The sequence below is a fragment of the Balaenoptera borealis genome (assembly GCF_965194805.1).
Source record: "Balaenoptera borealis genome assembly, chromosome: 7".
Taxonomy (NCBI): domain Eukaryota; kingdom Metazoa; phylum Chordata; class Mammalia; order Artiodactyla; family Balaenopteridae; genus Balaenoptera; species Balaenoptera borealis.
The window spans coordinates 20,524,494-20,543,545 of NC_138864.1; the positions used below are offsets into that span (position 1 = coordinate 20,524,494).

At 40.5% G+C, this 19,052-nt stretch overlaps 1 protein-coding gene and 1 pseudogene across 3 annotated transcripts in view; one reads left to right on the forward strand and one right to left on the reverse strand.

Moving 5' to 3' along the window:
• PRKAR2B (protein kinase cAMP-dependent type II regulatory subunit beta) overlaps positions 1-8,627 on the reverse strand; it is a 103,173-nt gene extending 94,546 nt beyond the window's left edge. For both annotated transcript variants that reach the window (XM_082399872.1, XM_082399873.1), the window contains exon 1: positions 8,320-8,627. In XM_082399872.1, coding sequence (XP_082255998.1) covers positions 8,320-8,626 — 307 coding nt within the window. In that variant the 5' untranslated portion in view covers position 8,627. The remainder of the gene's footprint in view (positions 1-8,319) is intronic.
• LOC309632359 (large ribosomal subunit protein uL22m pseudogene) overlaps positions 1-19,052 on the forward strand; it is an 86,671-nt pseudogene that overhangs the window by 23,969 nt on the left and 43,650 nt on the right. The gene's annotated exons all lie outside the window — the stretch shown is intronic.

Genomic DNA, 19,052 nt, shown 5'->3' on the forward strand with positions numbered 1-19,052 from the left:
AGACAGAAAAAACAAATTGTAAAAGGGAAAGATCAATGCTGGGCTAGGCTGTAAATTTTTAAAGGGAAAAGTTGGAAGCTTATTTTTTGATATGTGGTTCTTTTCAACCATGTTACTGCTGTAAGAGTTACTAAAAATGAAGTCTGTGTACCATGGTTAAGGAGATGGGCTCTGAACTCAAGACTGTCAGGTTCAAATCCTGACTCTACCACTTACTTTGGGGGAGGGCTGAATGATATGTATAAACAGCCTTATTCAGCGTCTGGCACTTAAGCAGCCAAAAAAGTTAACAATGATTAAATAAAAAGAATATCATTTAACAAACATTAGCTTTCTATAGCAACTGAAATGAAACAGCTGAGTCATGTTTTAATTCAGAACCTTTTGGAAAGATGCTTTTTGAGTCTAACTAAAATGTATTTAAACGAATGGAAGCTTTTTCCTTCTCCTTTATCCAAAAAAAAAAAAAAAAAAAAAAAAAAATTCCCCTCAATATCACTCGCATGAACTATTTTGTCTTGGAACAGCTAATGTAAATTAAACAGTGTCAGTCCCCAGCCAAACGGATACCGGAATCACTGCATACAGTGTATCTTCTTGGCTTCACTTTCATGTAGAACATGTGTTTACATTTTGACCTTTTGTCTTTTTTAAAACACAGAAACATTTTTTAAACAGTAGCAACTGGAATGATGTTTTTTTTTCAGTTTCCAAACATATTAAGCTACACATGGCAGAGCCTATTGCTGAAACATTTATAAATGTTACACCAACTGTGTTTATATTTCTGATTTTTTTTAGATTGTTTTGTTTTCATGTAAGCCATGACCTGAAAATTTTAGCTCAAATTCTTTCCACAAAATAATTACATAATGGAACAGCCTGAGTCATTTTGAATTTCCGAAACACAAAAACTCACTCCCATAAAATAAAGATAATGATCAGTATCACAGTGACGTTTTTATATGGGGTTTTGGGACCAACCCAACCACAACTAAACGGCAAGGATAAGGCGGAAGGACAGTAAGAACAGGACCAAGAACACGATGACAATAACTCATCCACCTCAGAAAAGTCACTGCACTCTTTTTTCTTTTCCATTGTCTCTTCTTAAGCAATTGATACAAAAATAAAACCTAATACTAGATTTCACCGCAATGAAAAAATCAAAGAGAAAAAAAAAATTGGTAATTCTGAAGGCAAAAGAACAATAGTACCTCTCTTTAGCCTAGACTTTTAGACCTTATCTATCACCCTGATGGAAGACAGAAAGGATTCATAGTACGTAAGTTAATATAAACAGCACATGAATTGTGATAATTCTATTAACAGAAAGACCAAAACAGACTAAATCTGGGCAAGGAACGTCTCCTGCTTTCAGCTGCTCCATCTGTTAAATGAAATAGACAACATATTCTATCTATGAGACAGTCTCTGACAAAAGGATTGTTTCTTAAGAAGTCTAGAAATAGTAAACTTAAGAAAATAACTATTCCTTTTTTAAAAAAAAAAAAAAAAAGGAAGGAGTTGGCTCTCTATAAATATGTCTGCAGTGAGTGAATGGGCACAGCATCCTACCTCCCAACTTATACACATTCCCCCTCCTTATGGGCTAACCCAGGTCTCGGCCCCTTTACTCTGTGACTCTTGACACTGCTAAGGCAGACCCCAAGGTCAGTCATTCAATCACCTTCGCTGAACCCCTCGCCCCCATCAACCCCAACCTCCACCGCAGGCCTTCTCTATTGCTACTACTCTCATTAAATGGCTTTTTTAATGGATCACAAATAAACTCCTCCTTGACAGTTTCAAAGGTCTCTTGTTAGTACAGCTGAAAAAGAAACACATTTGTTTTTTGACACAGCTATGAACAAAACCTTGACAGCTGGAAATTTACTGGAATCCATGGAGTGAGATTTGCAACAATAAATAACCATTAAATATTTACTCTGTCCCACCCAGACACAGTACATCACTCACTATATGTGCGACCTCAAATGGAAAGCTTACTTACATGTCTTCAAATGGAAAGCTTATAATGCTCTTACATTAAATAATAGCTAAAGAGTTTGATTTTTAAGATATGAAAGTATCCAGTGCTTCAATTTTTGTTTAGGTTCTCTGCCATCCCTTCAGAAAAGGTGTAAGTTACTCAAAGAACCCTTCACAAGTTCCAACTAATTTTACTCCTCTCTTCCGCCTTCTCTCTCTCTTCTCATCCCTCCATCCCTCCCCTCCCTCCCTCTTCCCAAAGTTTAAAGTAATCGATGGATAAGAGTTTGAGAAAGAACACTCTTTCAAAATCCTTTGATTTCCCAATTTCAATCCCTAAAGCAATCCATTTAATACTACTATTAAAATGAATAATGTTCTTAACCGTTCTTCTTTGAAAAATCACAATTACCATCTATAACTCAAAATATTTTAAAAATCTTCTCTAACATTACTGTTTTAAGCTCATAAATAAAATAATGGCTTCAACATTTTAGCCAATGTCATGAAGGATGTAATCCACTTCAGGAGGATTTACAACTACTATATAAACTTGTAATAGCCAAAGACCACAAAGTCTCATTAATTACAAAATCCTGGCATGCTTAGCTACAAATTATCAGCTGAAAGGATGTTGGTTTTATTACTATGCAACATAACTTCACATTAAATCCCAAGAGGAACTGCCCAGTAAGCTCATTTCCTACTTCATCTTTCTATAAAGTGCAAACATTAGATTCATCTCCACCAAGCACAATGAAATTGCTACTCAGAAAGAACACATTTCTGGAATACTTATAAATCAGATCATTTGTTTAACAGGTAGTCAACGCTTGCTGGGTGCACTATCCTAAGGACCTTGCCAATCTTACTCCATTTATCCTCGCTAACAACTTCACGAGGCAGGCACTGTTACTACGGTAACATGTCAACATGCCTCACACAGCACCTCATACATAAAAGAAAACAGATGTTGTCTGAATTTAAAGTTAACCCCCCAAAACTGACTTCCATGAACATTTTTCAAACCGATTAAATGGATTTAAGAGTTTCATAATATATTAAAAAGATATTTTAACTTTCAGTCCGTTGCGTAAGTACCACCGCTAGAATAAATGTCTTTCTTTAGTCATATGTTGACAGCTACATGAAGCAGGAGGCAAGAGCTAAGGACTGGCTGCTTTGTCCCACAACAGTCTCTAATAGCCATCAAGAGAGCAAGTTCTTAAATAAGGGCCCATAGAAGTGAGCCTAAAAAATCGGCCAAAGCAACACTCCTTTAAAGCTATGATTATTACTCTCTACAGTTTCCTGCTGTCAGTTAGGCCATGAATGCAACATACAGATCAACCTATTTTTTCACTCCCAGTATGAACAAGCTTAAGAACGTTTTCACAGCAGATTTTTGGAAAATCAATCTATTACCCCGACTGCTTTGCCATCTCATTTTTGGAAGACCACATACGCCATTTCAGACAGATGAATTTCTGACTTTTATTCTTCAAGCTACAATGAAGCTTAGTTCTTCTAATTCTGTATATAACAGAGATGAAGAATATTTGCTCAGAATCCTCTAAGAAAAATTTTCAGACACATGAATGTTACTCTTAACTCTCTTTCAACCATTTCCTCTCATGATAAATACCTTTGTTCCCTTAATCTCCCACCATAAGCTCCAACTTTCCAATATTTTACATAATTTTCAGGATCTCTGGTAAAGTCTCCACAATCCCCTTAAACTGTAAAAATGCAAAGGTAGATAAAGTTCTCCAAAAACATCTGACGTAAATCAGAGTTAAGAGGATTAAGTCACAGATTTTACATGATAAATTTCTATCTTTGTGTATCCACAAAGATTTTTTGCCTTGTGTATCCACTTTGAACTCCAGATCTTTGCTTTCCATAATACAGAACATTAGGTCTTCCATATTTTATATTAGTTTATTTTTCTTCCAGTTTGATTGCTCTTCATGTGTCCATATGTAATTTGTTACTGACTACTTGCCAATTGAGAATTTTATTTACTTCATTTTATAATTTCAGCCATTTCACTGAAGAAATAATTGAGCAATACAAGATCTCACAATGATGCCTGTATTAATTACCACAGATTCCACTCCAAATTGGTACTGATTCCAACTCTTTGGCTTACGTAACCCTAATAAATTCCAAGCCTGGGGACACTGCCCTTGCAGAAGAGACATGTCATGTTATATTCGCTTTCTGTAGGATGGGGAAGAGGGAGGCAGAGACTCCATTATAGCTTTTTTCAGGACTTCAAGAATTCCCAGAAAGGGGATCGCCATACGCCATTCTAATACCTAACGGTTGCTCTTTTAACAAGAATTGACAGCAAAAAAAAAAAAAAAAAAAAAAAAGAATTGACAGCAAACTGAAAGTAAACACTAGAAGTGATAAAATTAGAAAAGAATAGAAGGGGAATGGGAAAGCAATCAGCAGAGGAAGGAATCCTTTGGAAAGGTAGGAGAGAAGTCAAGACCACCTTCACCCATCTGACTTTTGGCCTAGGGCCATCAATGGCCATGGTCCCAAACCCTGGTTCACTTGCTTGATTCAACCACCATACTATGAGTTCAAGGTCATATGCTTGATCCCTCTATGTGAGTCAATGGGCACCAGCTTCATGGTCAAAAACTTGCCTTTTTGCCCAACCTCTCACAAATACCATCGACAAATACGTTGTCCTAAGGGATTCATGAGAGTGGGTATGAATCAATCAAAGCAAATTTATCACCATTACTGGAAAAATAACCAAGAAAACCTGACCTGTGAGTCAGCCCATGGTACAAATTCCATTACGGGAGAAACCTCTGATGGTCGTGGGTCAGAGAGATGTGAGTAAGAAACCAGGCTCTGCTGCTTACTAGTCCTATGTGTGACCTTGGACAAGTTAATTTTTCTGAGCCTTAAAGATAAAACACATTAAGGACCTCAAGTAGAGCTTGACATACAAGGGATGCTCAAGCGATGCCAGCCCCACCCCCTTCCAGAGATAAAATCTGGAACTTCAGAGCACAGGGATGGAGCCAGGCCCACAGGTGTTCCAATCCCTACAGCACACTAGCTGTGAAACACTGGGCAAGTGACAGTCTCACCTTTCTTATAAAGCTGGGATAATGAATTAAAACATTCAGATAGTGCCTAGCACACAGTGAATGTCAATAAATGGCAGCTATTTTTACACTGTTAATAAGAGAAAGTGATATTATAATCATCATTATCTGTTGACCAATATATCTCAAAGTGTGGTCAGGGAAATGTAGATATCAGAACGAGCTGGGATGTCTGCAAAAAAAAAAAAAGAAACCCGGTGTCCACCCCAACCTGTTCAAAAAAGCTCTCCAAGAATAGTACCAGGTAATGTTCATTTCTGAATCAAACATCCTTGAGATGTATACAAAAGTTTAAGAACGATTGATCCATTTGGTCTTGTGTTATATATCTCAGTAAATTAAGACTTGTCTTCTAGTACTTTACTCTTCTTTAGTACTTACTTTTCTAATTCTTTACTATGAGAGGAGGATTACCCAGTATCTGGTATTTTTTATATTCTAGCACTTTTTTAGACCTAGACATTACACTGATAGGCTCATACCTATTGTTTCCCCCCTCCCCGCCCTGCAATGGCATTATTTTGACTTTTTCTTCCCCTCTGACCGAGGGTTGGCAAACTATGGCCTTGGTCTGTGGCCAGTTTTGTACAACCTTAACCTCCAGAAGGGATATGTGTTTAAAGTTTAAAAAAAAAAAAAAAGAAGAGGAATATACGATTGAGACCATACATTGCTCACAAAGCCTAAAATATTTACTTTCTGGCCCTTTACAAAACAGTTCGCCAACCCTTGGTAGTCTAAAATTCTCTTTAAACTGGGGGTCTCACAATTTACCTTAAAAAAATTGAGAGAACTGATTAGAATAGAAAATACTCTAGGGCTTCCCTGGTGGTGCAGTGGTTGAGAATCTGCCTGCCGATGCAGGGGACACGGGTTCGAGCCCTGGTCTGGGAGGATGTCACATGCCGCGGAGCAACTGGGCCCGTGAGCCACAACTACTGAGCCTGCGCGTCTGGAGCCTGTGCTCCGCAACAAGAGAGGCCGCGATAGTGAGAGGGGCCCGCGCACCGCGATGAAGAGTGGCCCCCACCTGCCGCAACTAGAGAAAGCCCTCGCACAGAAATGAAGACCCAACACAGCCAAAAATAAATAATAAATTAATAAAAACTACCTTTAAAAAAAAAAAGAAAATACTCTGAACAGATATTTTTTACTACACCTAGAAAAGGGAAGTACCATCACCAAAGTTTCTGTTATACGTATATGCATATGTGTGCGCTGGATAATGATCAAATTGGTTGCAGTCAGAACAGTCTTTGGGGGGTAGGAATGGGGAATAAATAGGGCAATTGGTTAACAAATATTTAGTAAAACTCACACTGAGTAATTTTTACAATAAAGGTGCTTTGGAGACCATAAAACCATATAAAATGATCCCTACCACTCAGAACTTAACAGCTTATTTCACTGCAAAACAAAAATCGAATCTGTTCTGTGTATAATCTACATTGTTGTAAAGAGAAAACAGAATCATAAATGCAAAGTACTTCAAAAACATTATACAAAATATTTTATACTAACGATATATTGTACTGAACGAATATATGTTCTTTACCAAGTCCCTTAGCCTTTGCTTTTCTCCAATCTCGTAAACTAGTCCTTTTTTTTTCTTTGTGTGTGTCCGTGTGCATGTGAATGTACTCGTGTGTACATGTGTGTCTCAGGAGCATAAAAGAAGTATATATTAGATGTCTCTACCCTTTCTGTGTCATTCATCATTGGCTTCTCCTGCCCATCTGTTTAAAATATGTACTCTTTTATCCTTTTCTCATTTCTAATAAGAAAAGTATTCGATTAAATTCTTGTGCAAAATGAACAATGAAGACTATGATTATCCTACCCCTGAAAACACTACGAAGTCCAAAATTAAAATTTTTAAAGTAACAATCTTCCCTTTTATCTTCAGAGAGCACTCATTTCCAATGCTTTTTGTGATTGCTTCGGACAAGCTAAAAATACCTTAATTTTATAACACTTTTCAACACTTTTGCAAAGAAAAGAAACACCTTCCTAGGAACATATACAAGGAAATGACACTTTAAAATGGTTTCATTATATGAAATGCACTGCGGATACACAAACCACAAGCAGTGTAAATAAATAAAAGCTGGTGCGATGCTGAATGCATGGTTACTTTACACCACAAAGAAAAAGCACTTGCACATTTGCACACCCGGGTATTTTAGCTTGAGATGCCACAAAGATGGGATTTAGGCATGTTGTGTAAATACGGAAGGCTGTTAATGTGTAAGTGTGTCTGCGTGTGTCAGAGAAAGAGGGTTATAAGCAGAAGAGGTAGGACCTGACAGGAGCAACTATTTGAGAAAATCCCTTTTTCTTTCCCATTCATTCTTTCTAGCTTCAGTATCTGGCACAGTCCTTACAATTACTCACTGGCTTTTCATTCTAAAGACAACCGACAAGCTTTCAGAACTTCCTACAGTGTTTTTCACACACTTTTTTTTTTTTAAGGCACCAAATCATTCAGTATTTGTTTTAAATAAAAAGCAAACCATTAGCCCGTTTCTTCATTCCAAACACCCCACGGATTGCAGGCGAAACGGGATCCTTTGTTGTGTGTCCCAAGATAGTACAACGCGGTATTGCTAAATTGGAAAATAATAGACGACTGTTTCCAAGAATGCCAAAGCTATCACCATAAATTTTGTTCTGCCCCGAGGGTCCAATTTCATGCTCCTTTTAGAGAATCTGCCGTCCTAACAACAGTAAAGCCAATCCGATTGAACACCCCTCGCCTTTTCGCTTTGGACACTCCATTAATAAATATAAAGGCTGAAAGAGGATGCCAAGTGGGCCAGCTTCATTTATGCACAGTGACAACCGTCAAGGGAAATTTCTCCAACCCCAGTGAAAGTTGTTTCTCAGATGCCCACCCCAAACTGGTCGGCCTCTGCCTCCGAGCCCAGGACGAGAGGGGGCGGGTGGGCAGAGAAGCCTCACCTTTGGGCTCCCCACCTCCAGAGGAGGGGACGAGGGGGAGGGCACAACGAGAGCGCGGAGTAGGAAGGTGGGCGAGCGGGAGAGACAGAAATGGATGCTGAGGGGGTGGGTGCGAAGGGAAGGTAGGGAAGGTGGGGAAGGCGGGGAGAGGTGGCTGAGCCGAGCTGCGGGATCGAAGGGCCGAGGGGGAGCGGCGGGGGTGGGAGGGGGCGCGAGGGGGTCGGGTCCTTACCGTTGAACGCCCCTGCGTCCGCGGCCTCCTCCTCCTCCTCCTCGCCGTTCTCCGAGCCGCTGTGCATGGGCTCCTCGGCGAAGTTGACCCCTCTGCTGGGGGTACCGCCCCCGCCGGCGGCGCCCGCGTCCCCCCAGGTCCTGCCCTCATGGCCGAAGCGCGCGGCGCCTTTGCGCTCGTTCTCCTCCTGCAGGCGCGTGAAGTGCTGCAGCGCGAACTCCAGCAGGTCCGCGGGCTGGTGCCTCAGCACCTCCACCGTGAAGCCCTGCAGCAGCTCCGTCAGTCCCGCCGGAATCTCGATGCTCATCCTGCCTCCCCTGCCAACGGGCGCCCGGGCGCCGCCCTCGCCCCCTCCCCGGACCGGTCTCGGGCCCCGCGGCCGCCGAGCGAGCGGAGACGACGCTGCTTGCGCTACCCGCTGCGAACGAGGCGCACTGGGCCCCGGCGGCCCGGCTGGCCCGGCCCGCGGCTCCCGTCGCGCGGCTGCTCCGTGCGGCGGCGGCGGCTGAACGAGCACGGCGTCGGGAGAGCTGGAAGCATCTCCAGCTCCTCCCGCTCTCACCGCGGCCGCTCCTCTCCCCTTCCTGGGCCGCCCCGCCCCCGCCCCGCCGCGGAGCGCGGGAGGGGGCGCCGGCGCGCCCCACGTGACCCCCGGAAACCATGGCAACCTCCGCCTGCGGGCGCCGGGTGCTCGGACAGCTGAGGGGCTGAAGACGCAGGCGGGCGCCGGCTGGCTGGCTGGGCGCGCTGCTAGGGGCGCGGTCGGGGGCGGGGGCCCAGCGGGGGCCCCCCCTCGGCACTACCCGGGTCATCCCCCGGCCCAGGCGCGCCTGGCCGTCCGCCTGGCCGTCCACCTGTCCGCACGCCCCGAAGCGGGCGGGCCACTCGGCAGAATTCCCACGCGTCATTCAACGGAGTCCAGGCAGAGCTGGCGCCACTCGATTTGCCCTGAAACTTCGGCCTCCACCTCGGTAGCGGCATTTTATTTTCCTCCGAGAATCTAGTTGGATTGATAAGTGTGGGTGATGTCTTTTGTTTAAAGTCGTTTAGTGGTATTGGTTCTCTTTGGACAAAGAAATAATGCCCCATCTTTGTGACACCTTTCTTTTTCTTTCGCCACATTTTATCTAGTCTTTCTCCATCCATCCTGTTTTATTGTTTTGCTTCACTGATACTATCCCATTGTCCACTTTATGCAGTTATTACTTGTTAAGACAAATGTGCCATTTATTGTGAGGCACTTAAAGTTAGTCGATGCCCTTCAAAGAGGATGGTGCAGCAATTTGAATAAAATGTCAGTGTCAGGACAGATGGCCCTCAAGCAAAAAAACCTTTGCCTGATTAAACTGTTATTGTTTATTTTTAAAAAGTTCCCTTATGCTTTCAGTGGTTTTGAATTATATCTCAAAAAATAGGAATATGTACTTCACTATAAAGAGAAATAGAATTCGAGATGTGTGCTTTAAAGAAGTCCTGGACTTTGAAACGAGGTTTATTCTGCGAATGTTTACGGTTTTGAATTAGAAAATGTCTTTTGCCAATTATATGGTATTTAAAAACACATCATTTTTTACCATGACCATCATTGTAAAATAAAATATCTCAAGAGCAAGCTCACTTAGTTTATCTTTCGACACACACACACAAAAAAAGTAAATACACGGTTCAGAAACGTCAAAGACTAGAAATCAAGATGTAACAAACTAGTCCCTTTAATAAAAATACATTTTGACATTAATCCTTTGTTTATGACACAACTTATATTCACTCCATGAGTGAATGTTTTCTTTATTTCCATTTTTTAACTTCATAATAATATGTTGTTTTTAAATATAGTAAGGTACTTCTAATGGTAAGGGTCAAGCATTTTAAGAATTAAGCTTTTATGAAATACTATGATCCTTACTTCATGGCCCACAATATTAGTCAAACTCTAACCATATAAATATTATATAGACCATATAAACATTATTATCTTTATAGACCCAGTAATTTAAGACAAGTTTGCATCATCTTTCTTCATTTATGATGATGTTTTTATTAAGATTAACAAGAAAATGCAAAATATAGTAGCTTAAACAAGATAGAAGTTTATTTCTCTGTAATGTAAATGTAAGCAGCTCAGGGCTGGCAGGGTGGTTCCAGGATCATCAGGCACCCAGCCTCCTTCCAGCTTGTTGCTATGTAATCCTAAATTTGTTGTCCAAATTGCTGCTCTACCTTCCAGTATATACATCCATATTTCAGCCAAGAGGAAAGTAGAAAAGAGAAGGGAACCTCCCCTCCTACCACATACACATCCCCCGTCTAAGGACACTTCCAGGAAGTTAAACACACCAATTCCGCTTATGTCCTCTTGGCCAGAACTTAGTCAACGACCACACCTATGGTGTGACAGATTGCATTTTCCAAAGGTGGCTTCAGAAATCTCACCTGTGCCATGTGCTCTTCAACAGTGTGACCTTGCCACTCCCCCATCAAGAGTTGAAGCCTTAATTCCCCTCCTCTTGAATCTGGGTGGGCTTGTGACTGCTTCGATAGAAGTCGTGCCAGCATGACAGAAGCAGCCAGCCATGTGATGCCCCATCCCAAGTCTCTGAGCATAATAAAAAGCTTGTTTTCAGCCTCTACATTTTGAGGTAATTTATTACTTTCCACAACAATAGTAACTCAAATGCATGGCTATAAGGAAAGCTTGGGAATTTGAGCTTTATTTTGAGCAGTCCTGTGCCAAGCAAACATTTGGAGATGCAGGAGAACCAATTCCGGGAGCAATAATCAGTGTCTGCCACAATGCTTAACACCCTTTCCCCCAGGAATGACAGAAGAAAAAGCACTACTTCCCCAAACGTTAACAAGAGCCATATTTCAAAGTAGCATCCTATATTTTGTGTTTCAAAATGCCATTATTCCTTTTTGTAGATTTACTGTATGAAGCATGGTAGATGGGTCTGTCATCAACTACAATGCCAGGGTCATGTGGCTGTCATTTCTTTAGGGGTATAGAGGTGAGTCAAGCATGAAATGCATAATTGGATTAGATGACCTATATGGTCTCTTCCATCTTGGGATATTCTACAGTAGTATAATATTAAAAGAAGACATGTTGGATTTAAAACATCTTTGCAAACAGCTCTCTGATAACAATTTTTATTTGCGTCCGTTCTTAAATCAATAACCATGGCCTGAAAAAGTAAAGCTTGATCCTCATATTCCTATTATGTTAATATTGTCCTCAGAACAAACGTTCACTTCTCAAATCATATTCTGGCTTTATTCACTACCCCATAACTGTTTTGGCAATATTATATGATTTCCCTTGCTGTCATTTTCAGAATATTTCCTTTTGAATGTTGAAGTACAGTGACAGTGACTTATGAGGACCATTTATCTTTGATTTCTTTAAAAGAACATCATTGATATTGATGTTCTTTGGTTGTTGATTTACAAAGCAATTTGCACTAGTTTCTCAGAGAATCAGAAGCAATTGCAAAAGGACTCAAAGAGTTCAGCATTGGAATGAAATAAAAGTGCTACCAAATTTGTTTTTGCACATAGGAAATTAAACAGATATTAGACAGAGACATCAGTTTGTTGATATGCTGCAGCTAAAACAAGACAACAGCATGGACAAGCCAATAGTTTGGGCAACCTTTGTAATGGATAATAATAACTACAGCCAGTCAATCATACAGCACTTCTTATCAATAATTCATATATTAACTATTGATTATGTAATGCATCAATAGATATATCCTGATCAAGCCTCTTTGGTGCAAGAAATATATACCCACTCAAGGAAAAAAAAAGTAGGCCAATTGAAAGGACACAGGGGCTGTGCTTGCGCAGGGCCCACTGTGGCTATCACTCTTAGTCTCATATACCTTTAACGGTTCAGCACCGACTACAGTTTTGGTGTCTCTCGTTCATATTCTCGAGAGAGAGAATCCAGTGGGATTGGCTGGCTTGAGTGAGAGGTTCTCTCCTTGTTGAGTCAGTGTGGCCAGTGGGGTACAGGATAAGAAAATGGTCAGGTACAGAGGAATGAATAAAGAAGATGTGCTATATATACATACACACACACACACACATATATATATATATATATATATACATACATACATATACACACAATGGAATATTACTCAGCCATAAAAAAGAATGAAATAATGCCATGTGCAGCTACATGGATGCAACTAGAGATTATCATACTAAGTGAAGTAAGTCAGACAAAGACAAATACCATATGATATCTAATGTGGAATCTAAAATATGACACAAATGAACTTATCTACGAAACAGAAACAGACTCACAGACATAGAGAACAGACTTGTGGTTGCCAAGGGCAGGGGTGGAGAGGGTTGGATTGGGAGTTTGGGATTAGCAGATGCAAACTATTATATATAGAATGGATAAACAACAAGGTCCTACTGTATAGCACAGGGAAGTATATTCAGTACCCTGTAATAAGCCATAATGGAAACAGAAAAAAATAAATAAATAATAAAAAATAAAGAAAGTGGTTAAGTAGTATAAATACATGAGAAAGCCCGCCTCTTCAGCAGAGAGTGAAGTCCCAAACATGGGCACTGTCGGTGGTATAGGCACCACACGCTTACATGCTAAAAGATGGTCACCTCATAGCCTGAAAATCTTGTAAACATTTGCACTGAGACAAGATAAAATGTTTAATCTCTAGATGCAGCTTTTCAAAGGATTGCCTCTAGAAGACCAGTGGTTCTCCAACTCGAGGGAGCACCAGAAACACTTGCAGGACTTGTTCAAATACACTGGCTGGCCCAACCCCCAGATTTCCAGATTCAGTAAGTCTGAGGAGGAGCCTGAGAATTTGCTTTCTCTCAAACTCCCAGGTGATGCTTATACTGTGGGTCTAGGGACCACACTTTGAGATCCTCTACACCAGATTCCCCAGGGAAGGGTTTATACACATACCATATGCGTTCTGAGAAAACAACTGTTTGCAGTAACTTTTTTGCTTAACGTCAGAGCTTAAGTTTTTCTTTGGCTAAATGAGGACTAGAAGCAACTTCATTATTCTGTTCTCCTTTAAGGCGTCTTGCAAAGTTAAAGAGATTCTCAAAAGCAAGAGAGGATGGGTCCTTAAATGCTACATTTCATAAATAGAATGTGGGTTTCCTGTTAAGGACTAGGGTGGACTCTCGAGTTTATCTCTGCTTCCTGAAACTCTACTAAAATAATGGCTAAAGGAATGGGGAAAATAAAACTATAAACTCATAAGGACAAAAGAACCACAATAAAAATTTTACATAACAATAAAAATTTTTAATTATTCAGCTTTCAAAAGGAAGGAAATTCTGCCACATGCTACAACATGGATGAACCTTGAGGACGTTATGCTAAGTGAACTAAGCCTGTCACAAAGGAGAAACGCTGTGTGATTCCACTTATATGAGGTATCGAGAGTAGTCAAAATTCCTAAAAACAAAGTAGAATGGTGGTTTACAGGAGCCTAGGGGAAAGGGAGATGAGGAATTGTTTAATTGGTAAAAGAGTTTCAGTTTTGCAAGATGGAAACATTCTGGGGTTGGTTGCACAACAATGTGAATATACTTGACACTACATAGACTTAAATATATTTAGCACTACTAAACTATAGACTTAAGAATGGTTACGATGGTAAACTTCGTTTTGTGTATTTTACCACAGTTAAAAACTTAAAAAAATTTTTTTAATTAAAAGAAAAAAACAGGAGAAGAGACAAGAGAGCAAGTGACAGTTGTCTACCAGAACCATGGAACTAACTGAGCAAACTAGAGAATGCTGGAACACAAGCTCGGGTGAGAGGTCAGTGTGAGGAAGCCAGCAAGAGGCAAGATCACTTCTGTGTCCCAGGGCTCAGAAGCAGAGAATCTGAAGACACTGGGTGCCCCTGAAGGGGGAGAAGGAGCAAGCATTAGTGAAATGTTTGTAACGGGTGTTGACAACACTGTCCACTCTCTGGCCCCTCCTCTGTCCTATAGAGGCGAGCAACTGCTCTCCTTCACTCCCAGCAGGAGACGGAGGCGTTGACTTTCTATAGAGGTTGGCACAGCTGATTGTGGGGATAAGGTTCTCTACTGAAAGGAAGGGGACTGATTCTGATTTGGTGAACTACTTATCAGTGGCCTCCTTCCCCTACTGGACTCTGCAGATTCTGATTTGGAGATTTACACCCTCCCAGGCAGGAAATCAGAGGATTCCTTTTTAGGGAACTGACCAACCCAAGAAACAAGACCTACAGATGCTGACATTTGAGGTTCCCTCGGTGAAAAACTTAGCTCTCTGTCTTTTCACCCCATTTGAAGTTCATCAGTCAATAACCACCCCTACCCCTACACACCTCATAAACATGAATTCAGGTAGGAATCACCCAATCTCCATGGAAAACTTTTAGTATGAAAGACTGAGATGAAAATAAATGAACTAAAAAAATAAACTCAGAGAGGTAAAGGCTGCAGTGAACAGAAGAAAAATCAAGAAGCACTTTAATGTCTTCTGATATAAAATAATAAAAATATAACAATTGTTAACATTTGTTTATCAGATACTATTCTCAGCACTTTAAGTCTATTAACTCATTTAATATTCACAAGGACCCTATGAGATATAAATATTATTATACTACAGATGAATAAACCAAGGCACAGAGAGGTTAAGTCACTGCCCAGGATCACACAGCTCACAAATAGTACTGGGATGGGACCCTAGGCAGTCTGGCTCTTTAGCCAGTCTTCTGTATTTGAAAGGAATAAGAAAGAACTCTCAGAAATTAAAACTATGATAGCAAAAATATAATCTATAAAAGGGTTCAAGATAAAGTTGAGGACATCAGAAAACAGAACAAAAAGAAAAAAATCTAGAAAATGGCAGAGGAAAATAAGAAAGTTAGAGGATTGATCCAGGAAACTCGATATCTGAATAATAGGAATTCAAGAAAGAAAACAATGAGAAATGGATAAAATTGTTAAAGAAATCATATAGGAATTTTCCCCAGAGTTGAAAGATATGAATTTCTAGACTGGAGAGGACCAATAGACAGGCCCATGGGACAATAAATGAAAACACTCTCACCAAGCCTATAATACTGCAATTTCAGAACAGTAACAAAAACAGAAGAGTATAAAGACAAAGAAAATCATCAGACTAGTTAGCAGCAGCACTGGATGCTAGAAAACAATGGAACAACATCTTCAAAATGCTGAAGGAAATTATTTTCAACCCAGAATTTCTGTATCCAGCAAAATAAAGGTAGAATAAAAGATATTTGCAGACATATCAAGTTTTAGATAATACAAACTCTCATTACTCTTTCTCAAGAATTCGAGTAAGTTTTAGCAAAGAAATAAACTGAGAAATAGGAATATATAGGTTACAATAAGCAGAAAGCAACTGATATATGCTCCCACTGCCACATCAACCAACCTACCTGCACCACTACTCACATACTCTACCTTCTGCCTGCTCATCTGGATGTCCATGCTCTGTCCGCCTGTGCCCCATTCTGTTCCCTTTGACCTACTCAAAGAAATCGCTTCTGAAATTTCTACCTCTCTCCTGTGTCATCAATGTTTCCCTTTCAACTGAACCCCTCAGAGTCAAACAGATTCTAGGGGACCCCTAACTCTTGCCCCCTGGTATTCAAGTCCTATAGAATAGTGTGATTTGTACCTGTCATTTGCTTCTAGCCAATCAAATATGGCAAAGGTGAATGGATTTTGCAGGTGAATTAAAGTCCCAAAGCAGCTGAGTTTGAGTTAATCAAAAAGGAATTTATCCAGGGCTTTACTCTCTCCTGAGGGGAGAGAGTCTCCTTCCTGGCTCCCTGAAGTAAGCTGCCACCCTGAGGAAGCCCAGGTGAAACACTTTCTTCACTTAGTTTTCAGGACACTACTTTTCTTCGTTCTCCTTCTCCCTTATGGCTATATCTTCTCAGTCTGATTTTCCTGGATATGTCTAATCCTTCTGTTCTCTAAATGTTGAAGCACCCCAGATAGCTTCTTTCTCCACACTCACTTCCCAGGTGATCAAGCCCAGTGGCTTTCAATACCATTTATATCTGAATGATTCTCAAATTTCCATCTCCAGTCCTAATCTCTCTCTGAACCCAATACCTCTATATCCAGCTGCAGTGAGATGTCTAATAGGCACCTCAAACTCACCACGTCCAACACTGAACTCATTATTACTAGGTCTGCTCTATCCACATCACCTAGAACAATGCCTGGAACATAGTGGGTACTCAATATTTATTGAGTAAAAAGAAAGAAGGAAAGGGAAAAGAAAGGAAGAAGTTGTTTGGGGGAGGGGAATGCAAGCAGAAGGAAGGCTAAGGGAATTCTTAGGATGATGGTGAAGAAGGCCTGAGATAGCAGCTGTTTGCAGGTCTAGAGATCGTCCAGGCCCAGTTGAAGCAGGAAATCAGAGACATACAGAAGGAAATCCCCAAGGAAGAAGAAAGGCACTGACAAATTATCTAATGTGCTTGATTATACTGAGAAAACTACACCTCTGGCAGAGAGTTCGGGAAGTGAATGAACAATAGTTTAAGAGAAAACTACAACTGAAGAAAACAGCAAGATCTACTCCAGGGAAAACAGAATGTTGAACAAGAAAGGAAATAAAATCAAAGAACACTATGTGACTAGCCATGAGCAATATTTATGTAGTCATAACAATGAGAACTGATTCAACCAAAAAGTGTGGTATGACTATATTGGGCAGAAAAAGAGAAAAGGGAAGAGTGCATCTGCGTGTGTGTTTATGTGTTATGGGAGCATGACATAAGTGCACTAAATCCTGACATTCTGTAACAGGAAGTCAATAGAAATATCTAATGGGAGAATCAAGAAATAGTTAACATATATATTATTTAGAAATATGTCATTAAGTAGCAAAAGAAATAAATTTAACTGCAGGTGGTTGTTTCCAGCAACTGGGAATGACCCACACATACTACTGATACTTTGTTAAACTAAAGAGTATGAATTTCTATGGCAGGTACTAAGTTACAGGGATTCCCACATTTCATATAACTCTTTCTTTTTTTCTGGGTTCAGGAGATCATACAGCTGTGATTTTCCAGTCCTTATTTAGTGGGCTGAACATCTCACGGGAAAACCCAAACCTGCATCAAGTTTCATGAATTTTAGAAATCGGTTGCTCCTAAGACAGGTAGCTACTTTTTACAGGGAAGGACCTTCAAGGTATTCATTCTCTAAATATCCTATTTATTGTCTCACTGAGTTGAATGTTTATGAAATTTTCCTTTGTTTTATAATATCTTGTTCTACTTCAGTTATGTCCTTTTTTGTTCCTCGTGTTCTGTCTCCAATTTAGTTACTCCACTGTCACTTGTGAAATTCAAGAACAAAGGTTCCCAGGTGTAGAATTCTCTTGCTAATCAGCATCCTTCTGGGATCAAATGTTCCATTTTTGCTTTCAGTCCTCTTAGAGCTAATGTGTGCTTTATTTGAAGAAAAGTTTACCCTTTACCCTGCTTCAGGGTCACAGTATCTTTTGTTTGTCGAACTGCATGGTCAAGAAAATTCCAGTTGGCCTTTTTCTTGCCAACAGAAACAAATTACACATGTATCAAAGCAGAAGGGGATACTTGGAGGTGTTTAAATTACATTTTATTTACCATTTTAAAGGTAGATCTTCTGTATTTTCCAACTCTCTTTTACTGCCCAAGTTCCAGAATTTGTAAAAACACATATAAGCCAGGCCTACATGGCAAACATAGAGATAGCTATCATTTTTAATAGACTCGGGGTCATTCAGATCTTTTTGTGCATGAATGTTTTTGTTCATCCGCAATCAGTCCTTGATGTCATCCGTCTGCAGAGGACTCCAAAATGAATTAGATTTTTAATTCAGGCATCTCTTTTAACCAGCAAACCCACAATTTCATTCACCTGCTGGAAGACTTTGCATGGCTATGTTGCCAACACCTCAAATTCAATCACCAAACTTGTCAGAAACAAAAATTAAGCTCTGGCCCCACAGAATTGTTCTTTCCCCTTTGTTCTCTATATCCATAAATGGCATCATAACACCTTCTAGTCATTGGCTTACAGTCACTGTTGACCTTTGCCTCCCACATCACAAAGTGGATTAGTTGTCAAATCCTGTTGATTCTATTTCCGTGCTGTCTTGCTGCCATTTGTCCTCTCTCTGCCGTTCCTAATATCTCTGTTTCAGTATGCTCAGGCTGCCATAACAAAATACCATGGACTGAGTGGCTTAAACAAGAGAAGTTTGTTTTCTCACAGTTCTGGAGGCTGGAACTCTGAGATCAGGGTGCCAGCATGGTCAGGTTCTGGTGAGAGCTCTCTTCTGGCTTGTTGACAACCTCCTCACCAAGCCCTCCCATGGCCTTTCCTCAGTCTGTGTGTTTGGAGAAAGAGGATAATCTCTCTTTCCTTCTTCTTATAAGACCACCAATCCTATTGGATTAGGACCCCATCCTCATGACCTCATCTAACCTTAATAACCTCCTAAAAGCCCTGTCTCCAAATACAGTTGCACTGAGAGTTAGGGCTTCAACATAGATATTTTGGGGTGACACATTTCAGTCCACATTTCAGCACTGTGCCAGGCTGGGGCTTTGTCACTTCTTGCCAGACAACTGTCTTCTAATTAACCATCCTGTCTCCAGTTTTTCCCATTTCTTGTTACACATTATTTTGAAAAATCTTTCCTGGATACATTG